The sequence below is a fragment of the Littorina saxatilis genome, linkage group LG15 (assembly GCF_037325665.1).
Source record: "Littorina saxatilis isolate snail1 linkage group LG15, US_GU_Lsax_2.0, whole genome shotgun sequence".
Lineage (NCBI taxonomy): Eukaryota > Metazoa > Mollusca > Gastropoda > Littorinimorpha > Littorinidae > Littorina > Littorina saxatilis.
Genome location: NC_090259.1, coordinates 24,739,172 through 24,766,352, shown reverse-complemented (window position 1 = coordinate 24,766,352; position 27,181 = coordinate 24,739,172). Strand labels below are relative to the sequence as shown.

General features: G+C 40.3%; 2 protein-coding genes and 1 long non-coding RNA gene across 4 annotated transcripts in view; 2 read left to right on the top strand and 1 right to left on the bottom strand.

Annotated features, from left to right (window-relative positions):
- Nucleotides 1–275: 275 nt before the first annotated feature.
- LOC138948903 (cysteine-rich venom protein Mr30-like) lies at nucleotides 276–26,842 on the bottom strand. The gene is made up of 10 exons (XM_070320537.1): nucleotides 26,703–26,842; nucleotides 26,097–26,122; nucleotides 25,389–25,607; nucleotides 24,625–24,715; nucleotides 23,676–23,815; nucleotides 22,861–22,955; nucleotides 22,328–22,407; nucleotides 6,499–6,597; nucleotides 4,578–4,699; nucleotides 276–1,412 (listed from the first exon to the last, which is right to left on the bottom strand). Exons 1-9 carry the CDS (start codon nucleotides 26,740–26,742, stop codon nucleotides 4,596–4,598), a joined length of 894 nt encoding a protein of 297 aa, XP_070176638.1. The 5' UTR covers nucleotides 26,743–26,842; the 3' UTR covers nucleotides 276–1,412; nucleotides 4,578–4,595.
- Nucleotides 1,006–27,181, top strand: part of LOC138948902 (uncharacterized) — a 54,720-nt gene continuing 28,544 nt past the window's right edge. The window contains exons 1-2 of the mRNA XM_070320536.1: nucleotides 1,006–1,083; nucleotides 2,065–2,156. Coding sequence (XP_070176637.1) covers nucleotides 2,088–2,156 — 69 coding nt within the window. The 5' untranslated portion in view covers nucleotides 1,006–1,083; nucleotides 2,065–2,087. The remainder of the gene's footprint in view (nucleotides 1,084–2,064; nucleotides 2,157–27,181) is intronic.
- LOC138948901 (uncharacterized) lies at nucleotides 9,441–18,934 on the top strand. Of its 2 annotated transcripts, none has more exons than XR_011450128.1 (7): nucleotides 9,441–9,993; nucleotides 10,333–10,505; nucleotides 11,138–11,313; nucleotides 11,930–12,136; nucleotides 13,441–13,549; nucleotides 14,486–14,597; nucleotides 16,820–18,934. It is a non-coding gene; the product is annotated as an uncharacterized lncRNA (long non-coding RNA). The 2 variants fall into 2 exon arrangements; XR_011450127.1 differs by having other exon boundaries at nucleotides 9,569–9,993; nucleotides 12,022–12,136.

Below are 27,181 nucleotides of genomic sequence, written 5' to 3'. Positions count from 1 at the left end.
TTTACTCAAACTGAAAGTGCAGTGTATTGAAACTGATTAAATCAGTCATAATCTCTCGTTGCGTAATTGCCGTTGTCTTTGCAAAATTATTTGTTTTAATTCAGGTAAAGTAGACGCTCAATTTATATAAAACAAACAACAATACAAGAACAAACAAACAAACAAACAAACAAACAAACACCATCATCACCACCACCACCACCACCAACAATCTACACAAAAAACACCATCCAACAACAACAATCAAACTAACAAAACAAAAAACACAGACCGCGCAGCCTCACCTACATTGTAGGCTTTACTGCCAGGGAGATTTTCAGCAAATTTGACACATTCAGTAAATAAAACGTGGTATTGTAAGCTTCAAATAATAGGTCACAAAATGAAATGGCCTTCTTACAAAATGCCATAATTTAATAGCAGTTACTGATGAAATGTACAAACTTCAAACGTTTGAAAATAGGAGCTAAAGTTCATCACAATATGGATACAATAAATACAATACAACAACTGAAGTTAATACTGTGTGTGTGTGTGTGTGTGTGTGTGTGTGTGTGTGTGTGCAATAATATCTAAAAGAAGTACAGCTATACTTTCCAGGTACAGTCCTTCCTGTAATACCAGCAATTATATTATATTATGAAGTCCACAACAGGTGTGTGTCGGTTAGCTTGTTCATAGCAGAACATCCTTTCACTGAGACATGTAAGAAAACTCTAAAGCTTGGCGACTTTCTGTGCATCCTGGGAAATTTTATGAATCAATTTCGTAATTAAAATTAATAAAAACAAAACATTCTAACTCTGCACAGGAATCAGCTTGGCAGTTTTTAAAAAATTTTTATTTTTTTATTTTTTTATTTTTTTTACATACTCTGAAAGATTATAGCTTTAATCGCTTAAAAGATCTCCTGACGCAGTCTCAATCGCAAGTCACTTGATAATTAGCCTTTGTGTGTGTGTGTGTGTGTGAGTCACAGTCACTGTGAGCTGTCTGATACCGATAGTGTTGGCGGATTCATTCGTTTCAGTTAAGGTCGTGTATAGGCCTACTTTTTTTGTCGACTGTAATTCTTGCACGCCTGTGAGTAACTGGTTTGTGTGAGTGCGAGTGTGTGTGTGTGTGTGTGTGTGTGTGTGTGAGTGTATGTGCGTGTGCGTACGTGTGTGTGCCGGTGTGCGTGTGCTAGCACGCCGCTCCCGCGCGCGCGTGTGTTTGTGTGTGTGTGTGTGCAAACGCGCGAGTGTGTTCGAGTACCACCTTTTGCGTTAATGATTATGCATGCCTGCGAGTGTATAAATAGTACTCTGATACTGCTGCTAGCTAATGCCAGATTGATTATTGGCAGATGCCTCAGGCGTGTCGCAGAACTTCTCTCAAGTTGTGTCTCTCCAGTCACGGCCATAATCACTCTGTGAACATAAAAATAAAAAGTTCGATCAATTGTATTCTTATTAAGAAGGAAAAAATGCTTGTCGTGTTTGTTTGTTTATTTATTTATTTATCTAATTTTTTAATATTTTAAAATTTTATTTATTATTGTTTTGTGTGTGTATTGTTCAACAGTGACCCAAATTCAAGGAAGCTGGTGCAAGGCACCACAATGTGCAAAAGGAGAGAGAGAGAGAGAGAGACAATTGACAGTGTGTTGAAACTGAGGTCAAACTAAAACCGTGCTGAAAGTTGATTTAAAACAAAACAAAACATTCGATTCACTCTGTTCATAGTATCAGTTTTCATGTTCAATGGACATAAAACTAATGTCGGACTGTTCATGGAGGCACTGATTTGGACACTGATCTTTAATTCCACACACACTCATACACGCACACACACACACACACACACACACACACACACACACACACACACACACACACACGCACACACACACACACACACACACACACACACACACACACACACTCATAAGAAAAAGTCCGGTAAGTTATATTTCAATCAAGTTTTGAGCATTAAAAAAAAAACTCGAAAAGAAAAATTAAAAAAACTGATGACCTTTGTCACTTTGGTGGGCTATGTAAACGAAGAAAGGTGTTTTTGCAGGCACAGTTACAGTAACAGGCAAGATGCGGCTGTTCGTGATATCTCTTTGTGTGCTGCTGATTGTGTTTTGTGGGACTGCAAAAACTGACAAGGTGAGCTATCGTACGTTTCTATTCTCACATAATCATTTAAAGGCATATGTACGCGCTCCCGTGTTTACAAAGTGTAGTTTGCCCATAATCGATGTCAAACGCACCATAAGACCATGTAATGACGATATGTCGCCATGCGCGGACCATATACATGCATTACAGCTTGTTTTAGAGTCTCAAAAACTTTGGATGTAAACAAAGACGCGGAGTTATTTCCCTTGCGTCAACGCTACCTCTGTTGGCAAATCTATAAATAGGACGATCCAGATCAAAATGAAAATTAACATATCTCAACATTGAAGGGGTCCTAGACCACAATATTTTGCAGGGAACTTAATTTAGCATGTCTCCAGCTGTTGGTAAAGCAATTAGCGTGTATAGTCATCGAGTACATATGGCTTTAAGGCACACGCCTTCCCATGTGAACAGTTGGGCTCGCCATCGCATGTCTGGCCATGCTTTCCCGTGGGGTTAGACCATCCCTCCATTTGGTCACATACCAAAAATGAACAGCCTGTGTGCTCTCCGTGAACAGTAGGAATGTTTTAAAATAAATTAATTTACTAAAAGCCACTGATTCATACACAAATGCCTATTTGCCTCAGCAAGCAGTCAGGGTGTTAATTTTGTGGTATGTGTCCAAGTGTAGGGATATGGTCGTATCCCATGAAAGAGCCTGGGCAGATCTAAGACGCCGGAGAGCGTTTACGTGAGAAAGAGAGTGCATGTCTTGTTTTCGTGTTGGTTTCATTTTTCGCAGACTGGGTCTGTCCAGGCGCCTGTCTGTAGCCTATGCCTTCCTGGTTTACAATCCGTAATTGTGTCTTGAAAACTGACACATCCCTGCATCTCTCGCCTCAATTTTGTTCTTTTTCTTTCTTTATTTGGTGTTTAACGTCGTTTTCAACCATTCAAGGTTATATCGCGACGTGGAAAGGGGGGGGGGGGGGGGGGGATGGGATAGAGCCACTTGTTAATTGTTTCTTGTTCACAAAAGCACTAATCAAAAAATTGCTCCAGGGGCTTGCAACGTAGTACAATATATGACCTTACTGGGAGAATGCAAGTTTCCAGTACAAAGGACTTAACATTTCTTACATACTGCTTGACTAAAATCTTTACAAACATTGACTATATTCTATACAAGAAACACTTAACAAGGGTAAAAGGAGAAACAGAATCCGTTAGTCGCCTCTTACGACATGCTGGGGAGCATCGGGTAAATTCTTCCCCCTAACCCACGGGGGGCAATTTTGTTCATTGGGCCAAGTTGACCGCAAAGACAAATTCGCAAAGGTCGCTGCACAAAGCTACGCATATGACACTGAAGTTTCGGTGAAAAGACTTTGGCAAAGTCATCTTCGGGCTCAGTTAAGGACAACATTTAGGCCCCCCCCCCCACCCCACCCCCCTGATTTAAGACTTCCTGTCTTTTAAAGGTACTGAACTTGTCAAATCCAGGTGCACGGAGCCCCTGGGGCTTTTAGTCATACCTCAGGCAGCTATCCGTTAGAAGGACGTCCAAGTTTCATTGACTTGTACCCAAAGAGTCAAGAACTGCGATTTTTTTACGAATTAATTTCGTACTCGGACCCGGCTGATCTTGACCTATTTTTGGATCTAAATTTAGATCAAGTAGACCACCACATCATGCACAAAAAGACTCATCACTAAGCAAACTATGTCAGACATCATCATGAGTTTGTGTAAAACATAATGGAGGCCGGAATCACTCAGTTGAATCGAACTCCGACCAAACACCACGTAACTCGCGTGAACAAGAAACTGTCGACCTTCACAGATGTCGTCGTTGGGTAGTTTTGGGTTTGTTTTACTACCATAGGAGGATTTTTTTTAACTGTAAATGCACTCAGCTGCAACAAAAACGCAAAACGAAGGCTGTGAGCTGCACTGTGTCTTTAAGACCCCATTATCTCACTGAGATTTTCTGTTCATAACCTCTGTAAATATACCTCCATATTAAGACTCCCTCTAATTTAAGATCTCATTTCCCGGGATATTTGAAGGTCTTAATTTAAAAGAGGGGTTCCACTGTACATTTCTCGGCCTATCAGTCCAGACGATCTCTCTCCTTCTCTCTCCATGATTTATCTGTAGGATTTATCTATCACCTTCGTACTTTTAGGCCGTTGTAGATTTTGACTCGATGATAAAGCAACTGACAAAAAGTGACCCTTGTCTTTAGTGCAACGCATGTTCTTGGGGTATATCGTCGAGTCAGCAGAATTGTGTATCTCACTCAGGGTTGTGGCAGAGAGAGAGAGAGAGGGAGGGAGGGAGGGAGGGAGGGAGACAGAGAGAGACAGACAGCCAGACAGAGACAGAGAGAGATAGCGAGAGACAGTACAGAGACAGAGACAAAGATACAGACAGACAGACAGAGACAGATACGGGCATTACCTGTTTGAGTTCATAAGGTTAGGGGCACCATTTACAAGTCTTGGTGCAGTAGCCGATGTAGAAGGTATTTGTGCAGTCTAGTGTATTACTGCACCAGTTCTCTTCCATTCCAGGACAATTCTCTGTTTAACAAAGAAGAGAAGAAATAGGGTCAATTAAGCAGTGCTGCATTTTGCTATCACACAACAGTGTATATATATATAGATGTTTTTAGTACAGTCTGGTTGATCAGAACACCCGTACTCTTTCATGCCCGGAGAGTTCTGTTTGAAAACGAACAAATCGCGTAAACCGAAATTACTATATATTAAGTCAATCTGTCGAACTCACAGAATGAAATTGAACGCACTGGGACGGGCGCAATGGCTTGGTGGTAAGACACCGGCCTCCAAAGCGGAAGATCGTGGGTTCGAATCCCGGCCGCGCCTGGTGGGTTAAGGCACGGACCTTGGAGATTTTTCCGATCTCCCAGGTCAACTTATGTGCAGACCTGCTAGTGCCTTATTCCCCTTCATGTGTACACACAAGCATAAGACAAAGTGCGCACGGTAAAGATCCTGTAATCCATGGCAGAGTTTGGTGGGTTATAGAAACACGAAAATACCCAGCATGCTTCCTCCGAAAGCGGCGTATGGCTGCCTAAAGGGCGGGGTAAAAACGGTCATACACGTAAAAATCCACTCGTGCAAAAACATGTGTACGGGGGAGTTTCAGCCCACGAACGCAGAAGAAGAAGAAGAAGAAGAAGAAGGCACTTCATGTTTTCACAAAAACAATAATGATAGCTTCGTCATTACCCCGCGGCAAGGAAATCGCTCACACTTTTCACGTGGAAAACGTACAGAAATTGACAAGCCAGTATAGCGCAGTTTGTAGCGTTTGCGCTTAACAGTAAAGCGCGCTTTTCTTTATTCTTTTTAACGTTTTTAGCTTGTTTTTAATCCAAACATAGCAGGTCTATATATAGGCCGAGTCTTTCTATCCTTTGAACCCAAGGAAGCAATTATTACAACAAACCCTTTGCTCGCCAACCTGAATTTATTGTAGATTGCAAATATCGAATTGAACTTCCCTGAGGTCCGTTCCTCCTGACCATATTTTGTTGGACAGTGGTGCATGTGCCCTGATGTAGTGTGAAAAGGGAAAACAGTCTTCACACACAGGCTGCAAACTATTGAAAAATGTCTTCCCCTGGCGTTCCTTTGTCCCCGAGAGCAGAACATACAGTAATGCAACAGAGGTTTACTAGCACCCACCTTAGTCTATGTGTAAACAATTGAGGACATGTAGGCCCATTCTGCGGTCAAGGGTTCAAAGTCCCACACACTGTTTTTGTTTTTTGTGTGTTTTTGTTGTTGTCGTGGTTATTATGTGTGTGCACGACCGTTTCACCCCGCCATTCAGGCAGCCGTACACCGTTTTCGGGGGATGCATGCTGGGTATTTTTGTGTTTCTACTACCCACCGAACTCTGACATGAATGACAGGATCTTTTCCGTGCGCACTTGGTCTTGTGCTTGCGTGTACACACGAAGGGGGATAATTAAGGCACTAGTAAGTCTGCCTATAAGTTGACCTGGGAGATCGGAAAATCTACCCCCTTAACCCACCAGGCGCGGCCGGGATTCGAACACTCAGCCTCCCACATGGGAGGCTGGCGTCTTATCCATTAGGCTATTGGGTCCGTCAGAACAGGAGGAGGATTTTTACGCAGCCTTTATGTAATAAAGCGGCGTATAGGTTTCAATCTGTCTGTCTGTCTACGAATTAGACTTGTATCTCTAGTACTCTGGGGTTAATTGAGCTCAAATTTGGTGAGTAGCTTGGAATTGTGGTGCATACGGTGTGTGCAAAAACGTAGGTTCCTAGCGTTTGTCAAAGGGAGATATGAGCTTTATTTTTCTTACTTGAAAATAACTTACTGTTTTGGCACTGGTCGCCACGGAACAGCTTGCCGCATTCACACTTACACGTTGTTGGATTGAGTCTTTTTCCGTTGTAACACAGTCTGCCTTTGCAGTCTGCAACAAACACACGAACACACCAACATACAGACGAATAAACGAACACGCAATCAAACACCACGGAAGTTGATATGAACATAGGTTCGTTACTTAGATTACCATACAACACAACTTGAAAATGTGTTGCAGTTATTTGCGCGTGTGCGTTTGTGTACGCGCGTGCGTTTGTGAGTATATGGGTTATTCTCCATAGCGGAAACCAAGGACCTATCCCAGCTGAAAAAGTACCACACGATGTACTATAGTATACTATAGTAAACTATAGTAAATGTACCCTGTACTATAGTAAACTATAGTAAATGTACCATGTACTCTAGTACATATTGTAGTACATGGTACTTTGTACTATAGTACTGTGTAGTAAATGTACCCTGTACTATAGTACTTTGTGGTACAGTAGAGTACTTTGTACTTTGTACTATGGTACTTTTTAGTGAATGTACCATGTACTACAGTAGTACTATAGTACATAGTACTCTGTACTATGGTACTTTTTATTGAATGTACCCTGTACTACAGTAGTACTATAGTACCTAGTACTTTGTACTATGGTACTTTTTTGTGAATGTACCCTGTACTACAGTAGTACTATAGTACGAAGTACTTTGTACTATGGTACACTGTGGTACTTTGTACTATGGTATTTTGTACTATAGTACAACAGTACATAGTACTGCGGTACAGTATAGTAGTAATAGTATACATGCATTTTGTGTTTTTATTTTTATTGTTTTATTAATATAACTTATCAGCTAAGCATAACAATTTTGTTGTTGAAATTAAGTTGATTAAAAAACATTGTTTTTAAAATTGTGTTTGATATCACCAGTAATTGTGCATGTAAACGTGTTGTGTGTGTTTTTACAAGGTAGTCGTACATATAAGATTTATTATGTTTTGTGCGTGCGTGTGTGTGAATTAAGCCGTTTGTTGGAGATGACATGAGATATTTTCAAACTTGTTAACTGTGCATTTGCAAAATACACGTAGGAATACTTTGTGCTCACACACACACACACCACACACACACACACACAGTCACACTGACACACGCTCGCACGTGCACACACACAAACACGTGGGTACGCACATATTCACTTAGGAGAAAGGACTTTTGTAACGTAAGATGTACATAAACTGTATAGTTAGTTTTTTGTAAACAGTTAGCATCAAATGTGAAATTAATATTTCATTAACGTTACCTTGGAACGCTTCTCACAAAAAAGTTTTCAAAAGAGAATTTAACAATTGCTTTAAAAGTTAAAGGATAAGGTTACGATAAGGATAAGATTTTATATAGTCCTGTGAGGTTGCCCTCATGGAAATTCGGGCTGCTTTCTCCATGGGGAAAGCGAGCTGCCATACAGTATACGGCGATACCCACACATTTTGTTTCCTGCATGCGTGTATTCATGTTTCCGAGCCCTGACACTTTCGCTGTGAACTTGGGTTCTTTATCGTGTGCATGCGGCCACCGAGGAGAGTCTGCACGATGTTGACTCTGGGAAATAAATCCCTCGCCGAACGTGGGGATCGAACCTACGCCGATTGCGACAACTGGTTTTGAAGACAGCGCCGCTACTGACTGAGCTATTTCCCGCCCGCCCGAAACGCTTAGTAAAATGGTCTGCAGTGAAATTTTGAAACAATACCTTTTTTATGTTAAATTTAACGTTTGCCAAAATAATTCTTCATGTAGGATCAAGTGCAAAGTTCTTGGTTTGACCTGAAGTTGACTGAAGTTTGCTGTGTGTACAATATTGTTTCATTTTAAATAATTTGAGAGAGAGAGAGAGAAAGAGAGAGAGAGAGAGAGAGAGACAGAGAGAGAGACAGAGAGAGACAGAGAGAGCGTTGTGGCATACAAGCATTACAAACAAGTGTTTTTTCACCCATGCAGAGAGGCTCCCCTATTCTAATCACATCATATACACGGACATTCACACACACACACACACACACACACACACACACACACACACACACACACACACACACACACACACACACACAATATGAGATTTAAAAAAAAAAGTTATAGAATATGTACACATCGAATGCTTAACAGAGAGAGAGAGAGAGAGAGAGAGAGAGAGAGAGAGAGAGAGAGAGAGAGAGAGAGAGAGAGAGAGAGAGAGGAGAGAGAGAGAGGGAGGGAGAGAGAGAGGATATTATTACGTCAGGATAAAGGTTTTAGGCTTAGCCTCATCTTCCAACCTGTCCTTGCAGGGCCGGACTACCGGGGGGGGGGGGGGGGGTTATGGGGGTTGCGCAACCCCCCCCCCTAGCCTAAACATGTACCTCACTTATTTAAAACATTTTTTATTATTGTTTATTTTATGCCGTTTCATGCAAGGAGCGACCATTTTCCTATCTCAGAATATGACCTACCCATCAGCTTCAGGGGGCAAAGCCCCCTGACCCCCACAAGGGGCTCTGCCCCTTGACCCCGCCAGGGAGAACATCCCCCTGGACCACCACTGGCAACCCCCCCCCCCTCTCTCCTCTTTGCCTAGTCCACCCTGCCTTGGAACATATACAGAGAATAATTGTAAACGTAAGCAAAAGACTGCACACCCACACACACACACACGCACGCACACGCACATGCCGCACTCACGCCCACACGCATGCACACACACAAACCGCTGACATTCGCTTACCGAAACACACACACACACACACACACACACACACACACACACACACACACACACACACACACTCACACACACACACATATATATACCCCCACATCCCCCCACACACACATCCCCCATACACACACATACTGCGTAAACTCACACACCGTCACACACACACACACACACACACACACACACACACACACACACTTGTGTGCGTTGCTTATCCATGCACATGCTAAAATGAACAGAGCAGTACCTAAAAGGAACTGTAACTCATACAATTGAATAGCTAGTAAAAACATTTAAGTTTTGGTTGAGTATATATATACATAAAATATTGGACTAGCAAAGTCATCAAACACAAGACCAAACAAAAACAAAAACAAACTGAGCCGGCTACTTTCGATACGAAGAAAGGGTTAGCATGCGAGAGTTATGTCCCTTTAAAATCGAAGAGGAGACCACTCCGAAGTAAATCAAGGGACAGCACTAGTAACTGATTTTCAACGAACGAACTTCAACTCACAAGAAAGAGTTTGCACCAGGGAGATTGGAAAAAAGCGGGCTACAACATCACGAAAGGAACCCACCAAGAGAGTGTAACCATAATTCAGAGAGCAGAAGATGGATCTGGACTGAGAAGTAAGCCTTCAAGAGTTTTCCACGTAATCGTATCCAGATTCGCTCAGGAGTTATCGAGTGATTTGCAACTGTAACTGCCAAGTCATCGACTATCGAGTGAGGAGTACGTATAATTATTCTTTACAGCTCCCACAACTCTTTTTCACTATCACTGTCACTACCCGTATCCGACTATTTTTGAGATTTGCAAAGTTTATACCATTGTGAGAATCTGAATCTGATACAATTACAGTGACCATTGGGCCGTCTGGTTGGTTTTTTTCTCTTTGAGTTTGAGTTTGATGTTTTTACTTTGAGTTTTACTTGTTTGTTGATTCTATCTGGATCTGGCTGCCCCACGTATAGCGGTGTTCGTGGGGAGTACGTGACAGAAGCGGACTATTTCGTTAACTGTTTACTTGTAAATTCCCATTTTGAAAACATGTATACATGACTTTTTCAGATTAAAAATCTGTCGGCAATGTGGAAAAGAGGTTGAACTGGTAACAGGAACAGTGAGCTGGTTGATCAACTTGATGGCATGGCTGTACCAAATCATTCAATTGGAACGGAACCGACAAAAACACCAATGTTTCCATTCTTCTTTGTGCTGAAAGTTTACACTGACAGGGACAAGTAAGTGACATTTTAAACTCTTGTCTTAAAGTCATATGTACTCAATGACTATACACGCTAATTGCTTTACCAACAGCTGGAGACATGCTAAATTAAGTTCCCTGCAAGATATTGTGGTCTAGGACCCCTTAAATGTTGAGATATTTGAATTTTTATTTTGATCTAGATCGTCCTATTTATAGATTTGCCAACAGAGGGAACGTTGACGCAAGGGAAATAACTCCGTGTCTTTGTTGACATCCTCACTTTTTCAGAGGCTAGAACAATCTGTAATGCATGTATATGGTCCGCGCATGGCGACATATCGTCATTACATGGTCTTATGGTGCGTTTGACATCGATTATGGGCAAACTATAAAAACTATAACACACACACACACACACACACACTGACACACACACACACTGACACACACACACATATTTAAACATCAAGTTTTTCTGTTCACTTTCAGTGATGGACGGCCTATCTGGTGGCCTGTAATTATTCCAGTGTCTTGGGGGCACAAGAGGCAAAACTGTTTGATGTTACTTTTTGTGTTTTTATTTCTGCATGCTTTATTTGGATTACTAGAAAACCTCTTTTTATTCCTTTGTGCAAATCTATTTGACCTTTATTCTTTTACTTTTAGTGAAAAACAAAACTGCCTGAGTTGGTGGGGAAGCTTCTGGACTCCAGGTCAAAAAAAACAGTCGGCAGGGTGATGACAGATGGCTGTACCAATGAGTCATTCAGATAGAAAAGGAAGCAGACACCAAGGATTCCATTCTCTGTGCTGAAATTGTGAAAAGTTGTACTCTTTAACCAGTAAGTAAATTATTAACAACAAATTATAAAATTTCATTTCAAATTTAATGTAATTTGCAATACGGTACTAGCATTAGCTGAATTTGGTATTTATGATCCACTTTTGTGTAATGTTTGCAACACACACACATACATTCAAATATAAACTGCGTCTGAATCAGTGATGGACATTTCTTGTTTGATTCACTGTCTTGGAGTTTGATCAAATTTTCAAACAAATTTTGCTTTTCTTGGGTGTGTGTTTGTTTTTGTTTAGCCCTTAATTGTGATGCACAGACAGACACACACACTTAAAGACACACTCACTTTTAGGACCTTGCTTTTTTCATATTTTCTGTGAATAACCTTTGTGAATCATCAATCAACGGCCTTTTTAAGACACCCAGGGGTCCTTTTTAAGGCCTATTTTTCTCAGATATTTTGAGGTCTAACAAGGGGAGTTCCACTGTATGAACAAGCCTTAGTTCTATGTTTAAGTATAACAATGGGGGAAGTGCATCTGACTTTATATTTGTCATATCATTTTAAAAGCCCCTAAAAAGTTTTGTTGATCATCATTATAAAAATACAGTCATGAAATTTCTGGCTGGATACTCAGTCCTCTCTTGTGTTACAGATGCTGTGAAGCGACAGGAGGTGCTCCTTCAGCAGATAAGGACAACAACAAAGAGTTTTGTATCACTTTATGGAACTTGTTATATCTTTCAGGGTCCTAAATGGAGGGTTTCACTGGAGCAGTGACTGTTGGACAACAAGTGCAGGGTGTGTTTGGACCTCCTGGATCAACATGTGTGCAGAACTGCTTAGGGCTTGAACTTCATGGGTGTGTGTAGGAAATTTCATATTAGATTTTGATATTAACATATTCCTGTGGTGCTATATAATTTAAATTATATGAGTAAATGAATATGTCTGTATGAATGTACGTATTTGCTGTGTCATTGTGGCATAGATATATATAGACCTATAGCAATAACAAGACATACATGCTGTGAATATATGCTTTTATGCTCTCCTTGTACAAATCTGAATTAACTGAAATTTTTCTTAATGGCCAAGCACAGCCAGCTCTTTTCGACCTTTACATAGGGCCACAGTCAGAGATTGTAGAGTACACAGAGACCATTCATACTTCTTTGCGCTAAGGTAGGACTGCAGGTTATGTTTTTATCACGGCTTTGTCAACATACTGTCATTTCTGTCCGGCTGACAGTGCTGCAAACATTCATTGGATTGAAAATGTGTTTGTTATTGTTTGTGAACATCCTTTTTTAAAAGACCTGGAAAAAAGCCCCAGAACAGATTATATAATACATAATAATATGTAATTGAATTTAAATTTTCTTTTCAAATCAGTGTCTTTTTACTCCCGCAGTGGGGCACTGCGGTTATGAAATTAAAGGCCCCTCCTGTTTTTGGAACCGCAGGAGCTTTCTAGTTTGCTGTTAGGTAGATTTTTGGTTCCTCTTTCCTGTCATGCTCTCTTTTTCTTCATGAATTCTTTTCCTTTTTCTGCCTTCTTGCTCATTCACCTGTATTTTTTCCAAAAATCTCTTCTCTTGCCGCTTGTCTCGCGATTCATGTATAGTTTAATCTGTTAGTGTTCTGATGTAAGTCCAGCAGTAGATAGGTTAAGCCTATTTTAACATACTGGAAACTGGTAATCTTCCAGTAGGTATTAATTTAGTTTTACTAAAGCCTGCTGGGACACAAGTAATGGGTTAGTGCATTTGTAAACAGGAATCGCTTGACAAGTGGCCCCCTTCATCCCCCCCTTCCTCGTCCTGATATGGCTCTGCGTAGTCGGCTGGACGTTAAGCAACAAATAAACAAACAAACAAGTGTCTTTTTACAAACTAGCCTTTGTTATTTTTGTGAGTTTAAGTCAGATATCAACACATACTGAATGCATAGTTCAGTCTTAGAGTGGGAGAATGTTTGAGGCATAAATTGCTTTTGACAACAACAAAAGTTCCCGGTTGAATCGAGAAGCTCCCCCAAAATAATTTTATTACACATGCCTAAAGCCAGCATAGTGCAAGCAGATTTATTTGTGTATGTGCTTGTATGTACAAAGACAGATAATTTGTACAAGTGTTGGCTCTTCATTTTTAATTATTTTTTCAGGATCCTTGGGGGGTTCCACTATATCTGTGACTTTAGGACAACATATCGAGTTCTGGTGGTTTTTTGACCTAATGGATCAACATATGTGCAGACCTGCTGAGTGCTTGAGGTAAATTGGTGCATTTAGATATATATTGTTTTGCCTACCTGAGAGATACCACCCATGTGTCATGATGTGATAAATGAACCATCTCTTCACAGGCGTGTCTATCATGTAAATGAGGTTGGTTCAAACAACATGTCTGTCAGGGATGTCATTTTCCATTGCTTATGCAAAATCTCCGAGACAAACTTCATTCTCAAAACACTCGCGAGAAAATGGCAAGCCCAAACGTGTTACGAGAATGACTTTGCATCTGTGACTTTGTAATCATGAGCAGTGGAATATATAAGGTCCCTGCCAGACCAGCTTGCCATGACCTCAATGATATGCCCATATGTGCGTGTATGGTTTAGTTACTACATGGGTTATCTCTCCGGTACATAGGAATTGAAAACAGAATACTTCATGGCTTGCTGTGTGGCACCAGATTTACACTTACTGCTTTTCAAATATTGAAATATTCACGACGGGCGCATTGTACACGCAAGCACAAGACCAAGTGCGCACGGAAAAGATCCTGTAAACCATGTGGGAGTTCGGTGGGTTATAGAAACACGAAAGTACCCAGCATGCCTCCCCCGAAATTGGCATATGCTGCCTGAATGGCGGCCATACACGTAAAAATCCACATGAGTGAACGTGGGAGTCTTAAGCCCATGAACGAAGAAACAGAAGAAGAAAAAATATTCACTTTTACTTGTGTAAACCCAGTAACACACAGTAGACTATGTAGTGTTCTCTATTTGTATCATTGAAACGCTTCTGTCCCGTCAATCACACTTTAAATTGCCTTATATTTTGGATGACATATGCCACCCCTTTGGTATTCCACTGATAATAGTTTAATGTTTTAGCTAAATAGTTTCAGCTAATCGCTATGGAGTATGCAAACACTGGAATTATATGCGATGAAACACTCAAGCTGCTTTCTCTTGCTTATAGCTGAGAGCAGCACTGTAGCTCAGTGACTGTCGGGTGGAGGATCCAATTCTGCCTGTTTCCGACATAATGGATCAACATGAGTGCAGACCTGCTGAGCGCCTTATCTTCTTGGGTGTGTATAGATGTATATACATTAAAGGCACAGTAAGCCTCCCGTAAACCATCACAGAGCTCCCCGAGCGTCTACATACAGTACAAGCATACTTCCATTTGAACGCTCACCGAACGGGAACATCCTGGCTGCTTTCTGTCGAGCGTGAAACATTTTCAAAGAATTTATTTTCGTGGACTTGGTCCTCTACAACAATGGCGCCTCGTTTTGGTGCTGGACGGCTGTTATGAATATTCAATACCGGAAATCACGCCCGGACAGTAAGCCTCCCGTAAACCATCACAGATACTGTCAGGCTTTTACACACAGTACAAACACCCTTCCATTTGAACGCTCACCAAACGGGAATATCCTAGGTGCCCTACGTAAAGAGCGAGCAATTTTTAAAGAATTAATTTTGCCGATTGAACTCAGGTCAAAAATGAGTTACTTCCCTTCGGGTCTCATTCTATCGATGTAAACTGGCGATAGCCGTGGATCGATGATTATCAGAATGTTTTTGGACCGTGGTGCGTTTTTGCGCTAGACCTAACTTTTAAAATCTAAATAATAAATTGACAGCTTGTCACACAAACATTCTTTAATCATAAAAGAATTCTTTTTTTATCAAGACAAGATCAGTACAATTCGAAGTTGTGAAAGTTTGAAAAAAGAAAAGCCCGGAAGCAGGGTCACGCAAGGGTCGTAGCAGACGGCGGTTTATGCATATACATGTATCACCGTTCCTCTCAACAGTCAAAAACCATCGCTAGAGTTTTTGTGAACCACAGCCGTTTGTTTCGTGCATAAAAACGTGCTATTGTAGATAAGCTCACATGGAGTCGCATTCAAATGACTAACTGACGACTACATTGTGAAACAAGAAGGGCAAAGCCCATACGACTCACATGCTTGACCTTGCCCTTTACATGACCTTGACGTCAAATAACTAAACCTAGCAATGACATCATACACTAAGAACTGCTTTACACATTTTTCCTACCAAAATACATGTGACCTTGACCCAAGGTCAAGGTCATCCAAGGTCATGCAACACAAAGCTGTTAATTCAAGACATAGGAAGTACAATGGTGCTTATTGGCTCTTTCTACCATGAGATATGGTCACTTTTAGTGGTTCACTACCTTATTTTGGTCACATTTCATAAGGGTCAAAGTGACCTTGACCTTGATCATATGTGACCAAATGTGTCTCATGATAAAAGCATAACATGTGCCCCAAATAACTTTTAAGTTTGAAACAGTTATCTTCCATAGTTCAGGGTCAAGGTCACTTCAAAATATGTATACAATCCAACTTTGAAGAGCTCCTGTGACCTTGACCTTGAAGCAAGGTAAACCAAACTGGTATCAAAAGATGTGGCTTACTTTGCCCTATATATCATATATAGGTGAGGTATTCAATCTCAAAAACTTCAGAGAAAATGGGAAAAATGAGAAAAATAGCTGTTTTTTAGACAACATTTATGGCCCCTGCGACCTTGACCTTGAAGCAAGGTCAAGATGCTATGTATGTTTTTTGGGGCCTTGTCATCATACACCATCTTGCCAAATTTGGTACTAATAAACTGAATAGTGTCCAAGAAATATCCAACGTTAAAGTTTTCCGGACGTCCGGACGGACGACTCGGGTGAGTACATAGACTCACTTTTGCTTCGCATGTGAGTCAAAAAGGGAAACTGGATCAGACTGGTTCACGATGGCTCAGGGGTAAGATAAACCACGCAAAAATAAATTATTTGAAAATAGTTCGCTCTTTATGGAGGGCACCTAGGATGTTCTCAATCGGTGAGTGTTTAAATGAAAGGGTGTTTGTACTGTAGTCTGTGTGTAAAAGCCTGACCGTATCTGTGATGGTTTACGGGAGGCTTACTGTGCCTTCAATTGTATTCATAAATTCACACACACACACACACACACACACACACACACACACACACACACACACACTGACAAAGACATTCATGCCTGCACACACGCAAGCACAATCATACACGCACCAGCACGTTTCAAACCCCCACCACCGTCTCAGTCGGTGCAGCTGTTTCGGAGCCTTTAGTCATCATGATACACACAGAGACGGACACAACTTTTAAAAGTTAGATATATATGCACTAAAAGCCACGGCACTTTAAGTTAGGTTTCATTATCATTCTCTTAAAGTTTGGCCCTCTTTGCTTCAGTCTGCATGCTTTCTCAGTCATACTGCTGTGTCATTGCAGGTTTCATTCCATGCTCTGGTGTGGGTGTCATAAGCAAGAGAGCCTCCTGTTCACTTCCAGCAGATGACTGCATGGTGAAGGACCTTGATACCACTTACAGACGTCAAAGCAGCTAGCTAGATGCCATTGGAGAACAACCAAAACTATTCAGCGGGTGCCATCGGCGAACATGAATACAAGTTACAGAACAGGAAAGCAGATATCACTGGCAAAGGGAACCGGACAGCAGCTACAATAAACTTAATCAGATGCCTGTAGCAAATAATCTGGACACCAATCACAAATCAAACAGATGTGGAGGACAGAGAACATTTCATGTGATTATTGCCACATATATAACCCTGTTTTGAAAAAAAGGGACATAACGCCACACTATATACTTTCTGGTTGCATGCTGAAAACTCTCCATTGGACATTTAGTGAGTTTTGACTCACCAGGTCAGGAGAATGTCACTGATGGGGAGCATAATTAGGCTGACTTACAATGGGTAGACAGAATTGAACATTGTTGTTTTCTTGGATGGTTTTCGGGATAGACTTTACAAAGTTAACATACTGCTATGGTTTGATCAATTTCAAACATGACCACATTTGGCATTTTTTCAAAACCACATTTTTGACAAATATCAAGGATGTGTTGCGAAAGCATGTGTTCTTATTTTTCTGAAATGTTTTGAAAGCTAGATTTTTTGATACTTTACAGGCTATTGAAGTTGGATGACCTGTAGATGTGACCCATGTAAAATTGACCCTCATAAACTTTTAAGTTCACAGAAAATAATAATAATAACAGAGAAATGGTATTATTTTGAATGTGTTTGAAGCAAGATCGTTGTAACTCAATAACCCCCCGCGGGTTAGGGGGAAGAATCTACCCGATGCTCCCCAGCATGTCGTAAGAGGCGACTAACGGATTCTGTTTCTCCTTTTACCCTTGTTAAAGGCATATGTACGCGCTCCCGTGTTTACAAAGTGTAGTTTGCCCATAATCGATGTCAAACGCACCATAAGACCATGTAATGACGATATGTCGCCATGCGCGGACCATATACATGCATTACAGCTTGTTCTAGCCTCTGAAAAAGTGAGGATGTCAACAAAGACGCGGAGTTATTTCCCTTGCGTCAACGTTCCCTCTGTTGGCAAATCTATAAATAGGACGATCTAGATCAAAATAAAAATTCAAATATCTCAACATTTAAGACCACAATATCTTGCAGGGAACTTAATTTAGCATGTCTCCAGCTGTTGGTAAAGCAATTAGCGTGTATAGTCATCGAGTACATATGGTTTTAAGTGTTTCTTGTATAGAATATAGTCAATTTTTGTAAAGATTTTAGTCAAGCAGTATGTAAGAAATGTTAAGTCCTTTGTACTGGAAACTTGCATTCTCCCAGTAAGGTCATATATTGTACTACGTTGCAAGCCCCTAGAGCAAATTTTTGATTAGTGCTTTTGTGAACAAGAAACAATTGACAAGTGGCTCTATCCCATCTCCCCCCTTTCCCCATCGCAATACATGTATAACCTTGAATGATTGAAAACGACGTTAAACACCAAATAAAGAAAGAAAGTAACTCAATAACTTTATCTGTGTAAGGTCACACACATACAGGGTTAGATGACATCAAGTCAGCTTGATAGTTTGCATTATTCAAGTTCAGATTGGGGTAGAGTTCCGGTCAATAATAGGGACAATCATTGTCTCCTTTGATTGTTCACAGAGTTTTCATGTACTGATGTAGGCATGGTCACTTTCAAAGCTAATCATAGAAATTTAACTTGGCTGTAGGGGAGATAATTTTGATAAAATATGTGTTGTGCTAAAGATGAATTCCCACAAAGAAGAGTGCTACTGCTATAATAAATCTGTTTCGTGCATTTTATTGTTACTTGTTCTGGTTAACAGGGTTATAAAAAATTGCATTAAAACTGTTTCTGCATTGGGACATTTACCAAAAATCAACAGCTTGGTTACTCACTGTGCAAGATGGACACCTTTTTTAAAATTATTATTTAATTGTCTTTTACATGTTAGTGGATATTTTAAAATGTTCTTACATAAGTTTGACTATTAATGCTCTGCCGAAAAATAAAAATAAAATTTAAAACATGTGATGAACCTTTACTTTCCTACCAAATGTGACAGATTGACAGCAGCGAGTGGCCTGATCGTGCACACACACATTCAATTCACACAACACAATTGATTCAGCAAAAATTGGGGCCACATTTACATCCAGTGTAATTTTTAAGGCTATGGTACTTTTTCAAGAAAGTACTGCAGTATACTATAGTAAACTACAGTAAAAGTACTATAGTACAAAATATACAGCAACAAAAGTACCACACTGTACTATAGTAAACTATAGTGAAAGTACTATAGTACAAATCTACCATGCCAAAAGTACCACGCTGTACTATAGTAAACTATAGTACAAGTACTATAGTACAAATGTACTATGACCAAAATACCACGCTGTACTACATTTTACTCTAGTAAACTATAGTACATGTACTCTAGTAAACTAGAGTTTACTATAGTAAACTATAGTTTACTAGAGTACATTTTTGCAAAAAAGTGACCAAAATACTATAGTACATTTAACTGTACTATAGTTTACTATAGTACATGTACCACAATGTACTATAGTACACACTAATGTATTGTACTATGGTACTTTTTGTACTATAGTTTACTATAGTACTAGTACTACAGTAAACTATGGTACACCATAGTACAATTCAATGTACCATAGTACTTGTACTATAGTAAACTATAGTATACCATAGTACAATTCAATGTACCATAGTACTTGTACTATAGTAAACTATAGTATACCATAGTACTTTTACTATAGTATACTATAGTACATAGTGTGGTACTTTTTTACTTGGGATAGTTCATGACGGAAAATGGTACACAGCACTGGGGAATAACCCATCTGCATGTGATATTAAAATTTATTCCCCCCTCTGCTTCTTTACCTCTGTAAACTTGTAGAGCTAGTTATTTTTCGATAAACACCCAGCGACCAAACAAATAACGACCCAGCAACAGCCTGAATCCTCGATAGCGCAATGGGTTGAGAAGCTGTTCTGCGTCGGTACTACTTTTGCGACTGAAAAGTTCCGAACGCTCTAATGTACGAAGTATACATCTCTGGAGCAAACAATACAAACATACCGCATTTAAATTAACAACAACAGGCTTGAACACATGAATCTCCATATAAAATCCATGAGTTTGGTTGTTTTCTGAATCTAGGTCTGCTGTGCACAAACGTTCATCACAAGCAAATTCCCAAGGCAAGTAACTCTCATACTTTGTCTAGCGACAAGAGTAGTTCCCCTTTCAAATTTCTTTTCACTCAGTTTCTTCGACAACAGACTGCAATCCGACGGTCAGTTTTCAACAATATTTCATTTAATAAACAGATCACACGCAACCAAATGTACACATCTCATCTTTCTTTATTTGGTGTTTAACGTCGTTTTCAACCACGAAGGTTATATCGCGACGAACACATCTCATCAATTTAAACAACATAAAGCGGTTTCATTCACTATTTTCCCCAGAAAACTGAACTTAATACAGTGTTTTTAACGTTGGAACACGGGTGCAAAAGTTCGTCTGCTAGTCCCATTTGACGAAAGAACATTATCCTAAGCGATACCAAAACATATACAGAACACACAATATCTGCCTTTGCCGCCACAGCAGAATAACAGCATATCTGTGTACTTGATTTTAGTCCAAAATAGGAAAACTGACAAGAAGTGTTAACAGAATGGAATGATTTGCACGGAACTATACAACCGCGCATTAATCGATCGCCTGCGCAGGTTGACTGGTTGAGTGAATAGGATTCGATCAAACTTTCGCAAAAAAACTCCTCTTTTCTTTGAATAACTGAAGAAAGGAGGAATAAAGAGGTTACACACCTCGTCTCAGTGATTATAAAAAATAATGGTCTCAGTTCGCGGTCATGAAAAAGCTCGCTAAAGCTCGCATTTTTCATGATCCGCTAACTTCGACCATTATTTTTAATAATCACTGAGACTCGGCATGTAACCTCTACATAATAGCATGACTGAAGTGTTAACCCGTGCGCAAGTTTATATCTCTCTATATTGCTATTTCATATGTTACGTGGATTTCCATTGGTCAATTGGGCAAAACTGAGCTCAGTGCAAAAGTGATATCGACGACATTTCCGTCGATATCAGTTTTATCAGACCTCTTTATTGCTTCCCCACTTCAAAAACAAAAACACCCAAATTTAAAAACAAACAAATATATATATGAAAATGTAATGATCCCAGAATTTAGTTGAGCAAGTGACTAAAGACTTTTTGAAAGAAAAGACATTTTGAAAAACTGAAAAGTACAAGAAAAGAGTGAACAAAAAGAAATAATAATCAGAGGGAGGGATATGGAACAGCCAAAACTGAGACAAATACTTTTGTAATTTCTTTACAGTAAATACAAAATTTCCAGAGAATTAGCAATATATCTAACATTGACTGACCGTGTGATGATATCTTCTGCTATTGGTCTGTTTCGACAGTGATATCAAAATCTCGACCTCCGGTCTCGATTTTGATATCACTGTCTCAACAGACCAGAGTACCCAATATTGACGGACTGTGTGATGATATCTTCTGCTATGGTCTGTTGAGACAGTGATATCAAAATTGAGACCGGCCGGAGGTCGAGATTTTGATATCACTGTCGAAACAGACAAATAGCAGAAGATATCATCACACAGTAAGTCAATGTTAGATATATTGCTAATTCTCTGTACATTTTGTATTTACTGTAAAGAAATTACAAAAGTATTTGTCTCAGTTTTGGCTGTTCCATATACCTCCCTCTGATTATTATTTCTTTTTGTTCACTCTTTTCTTGTACTTTTCAGTATTTCAAAATGTCTTTTCTTTCAAAAAGTCTTTAGTCACTTGCTCAACTAAATTCTGGGATCATTACATTTTCATATATATATTTGTTTGTTTTTAAATGTAGGTGTTTTTGTTTTTGAAGTGGGGAAGCAATAAAGAGGTCGTCGATATCAAAACTGATATCGACGGAAATGTCGTCGACATCACTTTTGCACTGAGCTCAGTTTTGCCCAATTGACCAATGGAAATCCACGTAACATATGAAATAGCCATATCAGAAGATATCATCACACAGTCCGTCAATATTGGGTACTCTCTCTCGCTCTCTCTCTCTCTCTCTCCCCTCCCCCTCTCTTTCTCCCTATTGCTCTCTCTCTTTCTCCTCGTCCCTGTCTGTCTCTCTCTCTCTCTCCCCTCCCCCCCCCTCTCTCTCTCTCCCCTCCCCCCCTCTCTCTCTCTCCCCTCCCCCTCTCTCTCTCTCTCTCTTTCTCTCTCTCTCTCTCTCTCTCTCTCTCTCTCTCTCTCTCTCTCTCTCTCTCTCTCTCTCTCTCTCTCTCTCTTAGTGGAGATAGCGAGAATCGTCAAATAAAGGACAACAAAACTCACCACATAGGTTCTTGACACACTTGTCGGGGCACTTTTTGCATGACACCTTGGCCGATCCGTAGGGATTCCCTCTTACCAACCTGCGATATCAAATAACCAAAGGGAAGTAATCGCTCTTTATGCATACGACATGTGTAATACGCTCTGCCTCATTCTGTTTGAGAACCTGCGATATGCACAACAAACGTTGCTGTAATTGAGAAGGTACAGACAGCAACCTATATATACGTACTACTTTAGTGACGGGTGATTGTGACGTCATTCTTGTGACTATATTTTGTTGTGACGTCACAGTTCTTATCAAGAAGGCGCGTATTGATTGTGTTAAATTTGCGGTTGTATTTCTTTAAAATTAAAATGCGCCTACTTTGCGCACTAGGTTCATTACTTTAGTACAGATTAATCCAGAAAATTGATAAGCAAAACTGCCTATTCTATTAAACACGTCGTTGATTCAGAATAAATAGACTCTGCACCTGACTCTATAACGTCACGAATATCATTGACGTCACAACATTGTTTTCATTACTTACGATTTGGCGTAGTTGCAGACGAAAAACGTTGAGTAGGAGGCGCCCGCACATTTGGCCATGCCACATCCGATTCGAGTTGTCCTGGCGTGGATTTGCTGTTTGAAAATATCGTTTATTCTTTCAATTATTCTTTTTTTTTGTCAGAATATCATCCATAACAGCCTCAGTATAGCAAATAAGCCCAACAGAATGAAGATTACGAACTTTTTTTCAAAGTTTCTACACGTTTACATCCTGAAAACCAACTGTGGAAAGGATCTTTGGTTGCATGCAACAAAATAGCATGGCGTAACTAACCCTTTGTCGTACCAGACAACGAACAGAAATGCAGTAAGATGCAAAATGACCTGCTCGCGGAAAACCTACCTGCAAATGGCCGAACTTAAAGGCACACATGTCACGGGGATAATATCACCCCTTCACTTGCTGACATACACAATACCAACACCTTGACTGTTTTGAAAAGTAGCAACGAGCTGTAGCTGCAGCTAATTACCGCACTTTTGCCAGGGCATTCCGTAGTGCCAGTGCTGGCCCTCATTGTACCATGTTCTCTCCGCAGATTCAAAGTCCTTCTGCCCTACTTGGTACATGTATATCAATGTTTGATCTCATATTGTACCAGACCACAAAAAAGTAAAGGTATTTGAAACAAAAACCCATACCTGTAGATCTATAGTGTTCGCGGTTTGCCTTCGTTGAACCACGTCCTCACGGCAGACTCAAAGTACTTCTGGCCTACATGGTGCACCATTGCATGATATTAATTATACCAGACTACATACATCTGAAAGTGATACCAAGGGACAATATACCTGTAGATAGTGGCCGTACTTGGGGTTCCAGGGCATTCCATAGCGCCAGTACTTGTTCTCGTTGTACCATGTCCTGATAGCCGACTCAAAGTCTGGCTGTCCCGCTGCTGTGTTCTGTCCTACGCTGATGCCCTGATAGCCTGAAGTCAGAGTTATTGTGAAATGTCCAGCAGTTTTTGTAAAATTGTGCATCCATTTTAGTAAGATAAAACCCCACGTTATTACTCCTATGTTTATGTGTGCTCATGGTGAATATTGAGGGCCCCAAAGGGGGGGTATCATCACGATCACGGGAAGCGAAATTTTAGCTTTCACGATCACAGTTACCTTGATTTTTGTTTTCACGATCACAAACACCTTGACGAATAGAGGATCATAGAGTGATACAGCTGTGAAAAATGTACGTTGAAAATAAAATGCTTTGCAATAATGCCCATCACGATCACGAAAACAACTGACGATCACGATCACGAGACTTGATTTTTTTGTCATCACGGATCACGGGCAAAGTCCCATCACGATCACAGAAATGGAAATTTCAGCAATCACGGTCACAGAAAGGTCAAAAAACGCCAATCACGATCACGATTTTAAACCCTTTGGGGCCCTCAATATTAACAGCTATCGTGTTTTCAGTGTGGCGATAGGGTCGGATAGTTTTACGAGAACAAGTATAATACGCCGAGTCGAAACAAGCATGCGTTGTTTGTTGTTGTAAACATAAAGGATATTGAGCAACTTGCATGGAAATACGGACAATAGATCGAAATAGACCAGAATGGCAATATTAGTCCATAGCCTAGCTAAGGCATGCACTCCAAAAATTAAGAAATTGCTAATTATCCCTCTCTCTGGCACCACCTCCCTTCATTCATTGGTCACCCCCTTTGTCTGTTCCTGTAACCGTGCTTACATGCGGCGTTACATGACTGTCTGTGTCACATCTTACCAGGTATCTGCCGAGCCCCCCAGGCATCATGACCAAACTTGCACTGCATGGTCAGCTTGCTCGCTACCTCCGCCAGACGTCTGTCCCATACCTGTTGTTAATTGTAAATGAATGCAGTCATTTGGCTAGCCATTTTCTTGTTCAAAACAATATTTCTCGACAGTCACAAATCCAGGCTCTATGCGATTCCGGCTTACAAAGCTACTTGCAGCGTCAACCAGGGTTGAAAGTTGGGGAAACAGAAAATAAAATCAAAGAGAAATTCCAAGGGTCAAGCAGACCACTAGAACCCCGGCAGCGCCCCTATTTGGGTCCAGTGGATGACGCCTCCAGGAAAGATAGAGCATGTTCGTCCTTTATGTCCCAATCTTGAACCACTAGAACCCCGGCAGCGCCCCTATTTGGGTCCAGTGGATGACGCCTCCAGGAAAGATAGAGCATGTTCGTCCTTTATGTCCCAATCTTGAACCACTGCATGTGAGGAAATCAAGAGGAATTTTTTTTTTCACTGGTGTGTACTTACATTTATTTATTTATTTATTTGTTTATTTATTTATTTGTTTATTTATTTATTTGTTTATTTATTATTTGTTTCTTTTTAATCAAAATCCGGAATTTTACCCAGAAACCATTTTCAAAACCCAGAATCCCAGATTTCCGGAAGGGAAGTTTCAACCGAGATGAAGTAAAGCGCGGAGAGCATATTAGTTTACTGTGGTTCGCGCTATATAAGCTCTCATTATTATATGAAGTCACTGACTCACCAGAGCTGGCATTGCAGCGGCCTTGGGGGTGACGTTGGCTCGGATCTCGTTGTGTGTGTCCACAATCCATTGTCTCTCTTTACTTTCCAGCAGCACGCGGGTCGCCCCTGGGGCGTCAGTCAGGCACATCGTGTGTTTCTTGTTCACGTCCGTCCATTTTTTCGGGCACTTGGCAGTATAGTTTGGCAGAACAAAAAGGATCTGTGACCCTCTTGGTATCTTTAAGAAAAAATAAAAATGTGTAAAGCCGTTGTATATTAATGTTCAATCATTAATGCCTCGGCAAAACCCACACCCATTTTCATCTCATCTGCCTCTGTTTATTTTAGATTTTGTTGATGTTGTCTAAATTGATATGTTCAAGTTCTGATGGCAAAGCAGTTAGTACGGTGCCATTTCAAATTGAAACGGGTTTTTTCATGCCAGAAAATGGTAACATAAGAAATTTAAAATTGCTTCCTCCCAAAAAGGGGGAGGAAAAAAGACAGATTGAGCAATGTCTAAGCTCAGATAGCCCCGTTGACCAAAACAAATTCCAGGGAGGGGGGGGGGGACCATGTTCGGTCTAGGAATCTTCGCTCATTCGTCAAGGTCCCTTTGCTCTCTTTACTAAGCCCCCCCCCCCCCTCTAACAAACTTTGATCCGGCCTTGTACGTACAGTAACCAGGTAAGAAGATTTAAACCAAACATTGCCACAAAACACTTACCCAACATTGAACGGAAACAGAGTTCACTGAAACATCCAAACGAATTGCAATTAGACACTACGACAAAGAAAGGAAAGAAAGAAAGAAAGATAGAATGACAGAAAGAAGAAAGAAAGAAAGAAAGAAAGAAAGATAGAAAGATAGAAAGAAAGAATTAAAGAAAGAAAGAAAGAAAGAAAGAAAGATAGAAAGAAAGAATTAAAGAAAGAAAGAACGAAAGAAAGAAAGAAAGAAAGAAGAAAGCGGCAGCCACGGAGAGTCTTTTATTCACCGCAGGATCAATCCATTACATGCTTGACAGACGAGTAAAACTCGTTCACACTTTTACTTTTTCAATCAAAGAATTTATTCGTTGTCTTCAAAACAGACTTTAACGGTGTTGAATATAGCTAAATTCCGTTTCCTAATACAATTTCGAAACGACAACGACCACGACGACAACGACAACCAACAACAACAACAACAACAACAACAACAACAACAACAACAACAACAACAACAACAACAACAACAACAACAACAACAACACTATAGTACACCTTCCCCATCCCCCAAACCTCCTGTTTTTACGATAAGTACATGCAGACGGTATATATATATACTCACACGTTAAGACTAAAACCAGTCCTGTCACGATCCCAATCATAGTTCATGCATAAAGAGGAACGAATGCAGTGCAGTGTGGCTTTTCTGCAATCTTGTTGCCCAACAAATTGTCCAGGATGCACCTCACTCTCCCAACGGCGCTTTGAAACATTGAAAATTCAGCCAAATAAAACTTTGACAGAGATAATATAGGTTCTACAGTCTGAATGACGCTATCCTTGCGGATCACTGGCCATTGCATACGAGGGGCTATTACAAATTCTCTGTAGCGTTCAGAAATTGTCAACCGCCGTATACTCTCTGTCTTCACATTAGCTATATATAACATCAGTGAAACTAGTGAATCAAACTCTCCTGTTCAAAATGGATAGTTTTTATGGCAGCGTAGTTTTTCAAAATGACAGAGAACATAGTTTCCAGTTTCGACCAGGGCGGTCTGCAGTAATGTAAGTCCTGGAGACAAAAATTCAAAATAAGTG

Excerpts from the sequence above, each read along its gene's own strand:
- LOC138948903 (XM_070320537.1), bottom strand. The coding sequence starts at position 26,742 with ATGATTGGGATCGTGACAGGACTGGTTTTAGTCTTAACGT. Across the intron at positions 22,956-23,675 it reads AGTACGGCCACTATCTACAG|CAAATCCACGCCAGGACAAC; the intron begins GTATATTGTCCC and ends ATTTTCAAACAG. Across the intron at positions 22,408-22,860 it reads GTCTGCAACTACGCCAAATC|GTTGGTAAGAGGGAATCCCT; the intron begins GTAAGTAATGAA and ends TTGATATCGCAG.